General features: G+C 27.2%; 1 protein-coding gene across 1 annotated transcript; it reads right to left on the bottom strand.

Annotated features, from left to right (window-relative positions):
• Positions 1 to 316: 316 nt before the first annotated feature.
• Positions 317 to 2,950, bottom strand: LOC101497304 (lecithin-cholesterol acyltransferase-like 1). Its single transcript, XM_004501452.4, has 2 exons — positions 2,403 to 2,950; positions 317 to 1,401 (listed from the first exon to the last, which is right to left on the bottom strand). Exons 1-2 carry the CDS (start codon positions 2,807 to 2,809, stop codon positions 459 to 461), a joined length of 1,350 nt encoding a protein of 449 aa, XP_004501509.1. The 5' UTR covers positions 2,810 to 2,950; the 3' UTR covers positions 317 to 458.
• Positions 2,951 to 6,699: the final 3,749 nt, after the last annotated feature.

The raw sequence follows: 6,699 nt of genomic DNA, 5'->3' as shown, positions 1-6,699 counted from the left end.
TTCCACTTAGCCTCATTGTTAGTTTTGCTAGCACACTAATGTTGATTCACAGTGAAAATTATTCTCTAACTGCTTCATCGTTATCCTATTGTGTATAGATATTTAAACGGCGCAAGCAAACATATATACTTATTAAAACACTTCAATTTGAAGAAATACAATACTTTGAAATTATACTTTCAAATTTCAACAAAATCAGTGTTAGTGTGATTTCACAAATGAACTACCAACCCAACAATGCAGAGAGTGTAATTGTGCAGATGTTTTCTTTCTTATGTCATGCCATTCTTAATATCAAACTTATTACTCACTACAATATCAAAACATCAATGGTTAAAAGATAGTATCATATTCACATCATAACAATTAATTCCTATATCAATGTAAAATAGCAATACAAAAACCTCCATCACATCAAGTACTAGCTTTCGGCCATTTGCAACTATACATGTCCTCGATCATTTTCCATCATATATAGGCATAGCCAAAGAAATTTTGCTCAACCCAAGTTGATCATCATGAGAATTAATTCTACTCACCTCACCAATAATTTCATCAACTGCAACTTTATCTTTTAATATAGAATTATGAGACACATCAGCAATTTTAATAACTTTCAAGTACTGATTTTTCTCATCTTTCCATAGTGACTCAAGTGCCAACAAGCTAACCATGTTCACAGTTCCATCACCATCACCATAAAAAATCTCTGGCCTTTCATCAAAATCATCATTCCTATAAAACAATTCCTCCATAGTTTTCACACCCTTCCCTACAAAACAAGTAATAGGAACATTTGGTGCTTCTATTTTCTTTATCAAAGGTAAAATTCGAGTTTCATATGGATAAACCCCCTCAGAATAACCAATATCTTTAAGAAAATCAACCATATCGTGAGCTGAATAGTTTCTATATGGAGTCGCAACTAAAGTTTTTTTAATATCAAACATTTTTGGATTTGGCAAAAGCCATAAATTACTCTCTGAACTTCTCTGTTCATTTCTCACTAATAAAGGGTTCACTAAAGGAACTCCTAAAGTATTGCCCGATGCAAAAGTAAACATTTCATCAATAGTTCCGCCCCATGGAGTAGAAAGAGCTATAAAATGTTTAATAAATTTTTTGCGCCAAGAAGAAGGATTTCGATTCAGTAGCTCGAGGACAAATAAACCTCCTAAGCTATGTGAAACCAATATTACTGGTTTCCCTCCATTGGAATTGCTTGCTTTTTCAATCAAATTCTTAAGGTCGTTTAAGAATTTGGAACCAACTTGAGATGAGTGACCTGGAGCTGCTAGACCATACCGAAAATCATATGGAGCTCCAAATAGATTTTTACCATCTATGTAACCAAGTTGTTCTAGTGAATCTACTAGAGAAGCCATGTAATCTGTCACAAGCCTACACATTTAACATTAGTGTGTATAAGGTTACCATTTATAACTGAACGATAGATTATACTATAGAAATAATGTAACACAAATTATCAATGAGCTATAGACTTATATCCTTGAATTTTGTAGGGTATTGTTAAATTGATTTTAAAATTAAGAAATTATAAATTGTCAGTAATTCTAGTACAAAGTAAAATTACCTATTAATAAATATTTCAAATTAGTCCAAAGTTAATGTTCTGACTTCAAATCACAATATATTGTCTACTTCGAATTTTGTGTGTAAACTCTCATGGTTTTGTCTTTAATAAAACACACCTTAATGGATTGAGAGTTGTGTTAGTGTGAGTGTTGTTTATAAAAAAAAAAAAATATATGTAATTATAAAGTAACGTGAGATTTTTTAACATACCATAATCCCAACTAATGATCTATAGGGTTTGTAGCTTAAACTCCTATATGGGACATCAATGTTCCAATCTCAACTCACCTTTATGAAGTATTGTTTTGTTTTGGCTGTTGCAACGAATAAACACTTGCAATTTTGTCTTTAGTAAAAATCACTTCGAAAAATTAAAAAGTATTAAAAAGTATGAGTGTTGTTTATAAATTAGTTTTAGTCTGGATTCTCAAATCTCAAATAATATGAAATTTTTTAGTGTACTGCAAAGATTAATTGCTTAAAAACTGTACTCCCTTAAAAGATCCTTTTTGGTCAAATTAATCTCTATATTTGGTAACCAACACTAAAAATGCTACTCTACACACAGATAGCATTCAATTTTAAAGACATTTTAGCGATAATTTAATTTCAAAGTGTAAGTCTGTAACACGACAACACTTTTCGATTTCAACTAATAAAACGAGGTTTCTTTTTACTCCATTGTCAATGGATCCATGTTAGATCTATGTGTTCAGCAAGAATAGTGATTTCATATTCCCAAACATAAATTGTTTTCAGTACACTCATAATTAAGGTTAAAATCAAGGATGATGAAATAGACTTACTTTAGACGAGGATTGAGATAGCGAAGAGAGTAGGTAGAACCAAACTGAGGGACACGTGTCAGTACTCCAGGGGCATTAAAGTAATCATCAAGTTCTTGGTCGTAATAAAGCGTCATGCGAGAAGCAAAACATTGAGTGAAGGGAGCAAGTAAAACACTCGAATCAAACCATAATCTAAACCATCCATTTTTCTTCTTAAAAAGAGGATACCATGGTTCACAAATTAAGCTAGAAGGTTTGTATTGAGTTGTTAATTTTGCTTCTAGTTGGTTCCCTCCATTACCTGGTATTAGAATCAATGGATTGAGGTTGTTGCTTGTGCTTGTTCCATTTGTGCAACACATCAATGATAACATAACTACCACTATTAATGTGGCAACGCAAATCTTGATACTTTGGTGCTTCATCACAATACCCTGTATATAATAAGATAAATAATAGATATAGAGTTACAATTTTAGTTACTTATTTGCTTTGTTTTTACTTTCTAGTGAGGAATTGAACTGGATAAAGTTTGTTTGGTCTCTTATAATATATGATGATATAACTTAGAAAGCACACTGTATAAATTCAAATAAATAAAAAATAGCACACAAGTATTATTGTATAGCATCATGTGGTGGAGATTTTTTTAACATTTTAAAAAATATATAAAAAGAAAATGGATGCAAACTTGCCACGTCGTCACATATTTATATCCTTAACTTTATCATCGACGAGAAGAAAGACAGCGTTAGTCAACGAAGCGATTCTTTTTTTCTCTTATGATCAAACGGATAATGTTCAATCTGAAATGAAAAGAATGATACCACGCTATAAAGTTGGGTCTAGCGTCAATTTTTGTTGTTGGGCCTGGGCCCGGGCCTGTATGGATTGTTTACGACCAAAGCTTTTGCAACACAGATTTTATTATTTTGGTTATTAACTAGTTCTTTTTTAATATCACATGTTTAGCTAGCTCCTATATGAGTGGGTAAAAAACTAGATCCTAAATTTTCTTTGATGCCAATGCTAACTACTATTTATCTATAAATATAGATATAGTACTTCAACTAAATCTCATTATTTTTTAAAATCGACGGAAGTATTAAATTTGTTAACCATTATTTTCTTTTACAAATGAGATGAACAACAATTATTTTGTCAAGAAGTTTTTTTTTACCATAAATTTTACAAGTTAAAACAATTATTTTCTGTTTAAAAAAAATACTTCCTTGTGTTGCAGTATTTTAAGACAGCTACAATTGTTGAGAAGGGTACCAATTTATGGGCACCTCTTAAAAAAATAAAAAAATCAGAGAAACCAATTATCTTCCCTTCTCACTGCTGCTTCCTCCTCCCCATCTTCGCCGGCCTCGACACCCTTCTTTCCTCCGCCTTCTCTTTTTCCCTCCGATCTTATTCCGCTGCTCTCTTGTCGCCTTCTTCTCCGTTCAATATCGCGGATCTCGTCGTCGGCCTCGAAAGTGTGGATCTGGCCGTCGCCATTGAATAAAAAAATTACAGTATTTTATACTTTCAGATATAAAATACGTTTAGTTCAGATATAAATTACAGTATTTTAATTTTGTTTATTGTTTAGTTTTTATTTTATTATTTATCTAATTATTTATGGGTAAAATACGTTTATAGTTTTTATAAAATTTTGATATTTTTATTTTAGTTTTTATAAAATAAAAGTATTTCTTTTTTTAATTTTCTATAAAATTATCCATACATTTATTTTAGTATTGAAATGAAATAAGTTCAGTTCTTCTTCAACTTGAAGATTTTTAAATGATTTTTTTTCAATAATGTTGATAATATTATAAAATATAATGCACATAAGTTTAGAATTTTTAAATTTAAATTAATTAAATATGAATATTTTAAATATTAAAATATTAAGATAAAAACAATAAAATTATGAAATCATTAATTGGATTTTTAGCTTTTTTTATGTGGAGGAGTTTTTTATAATGTTATAAATATGTATAAAAAATTATTAAAAATTATATATTACTTTAACAACAAAACTAAAATTGGATGTATGATAATATTGTAAAAATAAAAAAATATATATTTATTTTATAAAGATTAAAATTGAAATATTGAAATTTTATAAAAATTTAAAATATCTTTATTTATTTTATTTTAGTTTATTTTTTTATGAAGGAGAGGTGTTTTTTTTGTCAATTACATTGAAAGGGTGTTCAATGGGTGTTCATGGAGCAAGTGGGGTGTACACAAAATATTTCTCTATTGGCAATTTTTAGTTCAAATTTGTTTATAGTTGTGAGTTGAATATCAATGACATAAACCTCTACAAAGCCTATACCGTATAAGTTAACTACCATAATAGGGTAACAATTCTATCGATTTACTGTCCAATTTATTTAATTATACCATCCAATTCACCTACTACGTAATAAAAATGATAATGGATGGATTTAGTCTATCCAATTTTTCTTTTTAAATTCAATAGATTATATATTTTTTAATGCAACACAATGTATTATATTTATTTATCTTAAAATAGATATAGCTATTGTCATAACTTTTTGGGTGGATAAAATAAATACTTTTTGACATAAAATTGTTTTAAAATAGTTTTTAATTATTTTAAAAATAATTAATTCTATATATAATTTTATTTGTTTTAAAAAACTGATTTAAATTAATTACTTCAGAAAATTCTTTTTTATAAAGCATAATCTTTAATTATTATTTAAAAAACAGAATTTGAATAATAATTTTTTTATTAAAAATAGAGTTTTAATAATAAAAGAATTTAAATTCTAATAATTTTATAAAATATAAATTTTCTATTTTTAAAATTATATTTTATTTATGGTTAATTATTTATAATTTAATAATAGAAGGTGGTTGGTGGTGGTTCAAGCTCTGTTGTCTGCCGTCGTGAGGGTTGTTGTCTACTGCTAGCAGCAGAGGTCGTCATAGATCTGCCGCTAAAAATCTGCAACCACCACCATACTATTAAATTAATAATAAATAAATTATTATTACCTCGGTCCATATAACTATATAAGTTCATATTTCAAATTTTACTTTTACTAAAAAGATTTAGTAGTGTAGCTAAAGTATTTATTTTATATACAAAAATAACTAAAACGTTATTTGTGTATTATATATTTAATAATGATTTTTCATATTATAAGACAAATTAGTAGTATTAATTAAGGTTATATTTATAAAATATATAAATGCATCTAGTAAATTAAAAATGGTCTTATATTGATGACCAATTTTTTTGGTCTTAGAATTTCAATATTAAAAACCTGTATTTTTAAGAATAATATAAAAAAACTGTATTTTCTTTTTAAAACAAAACACATTTTTTAAATCATAAAGTTATTTATAAAGTAATATTAAAATAGTTTTTTTTAAATATTTTCAAAGTATTTGAAAAACTGTTTTTTAAAACTAAAACTACTTTTAAAATTATAAAAAAATTATTACTATAAGTATTAATTTTTTAGAATATTAAAAAAGTTATTAGTGGATTGAATAAATATCTATTTATTAAATTTTATTTTTGACGAAATCCATTATTAAAATAGGATAATGGATGGATTAGATGTTTTTTTTAATGAATGGATTGAATTTATTTATTTTTTACTAGATTTTAAATTAAATGAATTAATAAATTAATTTGATTCATCTATTATCATCCAAATTTAAATCCATCTATTTATTTTAGTTTAGAGTCAAAAACGAAATACTAGCCAATAGTACTAAGTTCAGTTGAATTAAAATAACACCAGGTTATCTCATTGGATTCACCTATGTACGAGAGATATTTAAAAAAAAATCACGAATGAAAGATTTAAAGTTAGAAAAAACTAATCATCCATTAATTAGTGAATTAAAATAATGGAAGTAATTAAAATAAAACACATAATTTCCTGTCTTTAGTTGTTACTTTTCCACGATAATACTCCATTGATTAAAACAAAAACTATACTAGGCCATACTATTATTATAAGAAAAATAATAAATAAAGGCCAACACGTTCCACATTTTTGTTCTTATCTTAATGTTTTCTGATGCGGTTTGCTCTGAATATGTCCATGCCATAATTCACATATTCATACTCACCTTCCCTCCCTAACACGCACTGCTACATTATATTATTATTATTATTAAAATAAAAAAATCCTCTCATAATTTCCCCCACTACTCCTTTGTCTCGTAGCCTAAAGTACTTATTTTATTTATTCATTAAAATTCGGAAATAATTATTTGTGGGCATTTTAGTTGAATTTGAAGATACAATCACAACAGAAAAGCGTAGGAG

This window comes from Cicer arietinum, chromosome 5 (genome assembly GCF_000331145.2).
Source record: "Cicer arietinum cultivar CDC Frontier isolate Library 1 chromosome 5, Cicar.CDCFrontier_v2.0, whole genome shotgun sequence".
Classification (NCBI taxonomy): Eukaryota; Viridiplantae; Streptophyta; class Magnoliopsida; order Fabales; family Fabaceae; genus Cicer; species Cicer arietinum.
Note: the sequence above shows the minus strand (reverse complement) of the source record. Positions and strands in the feature narration are given on the sequence as shown.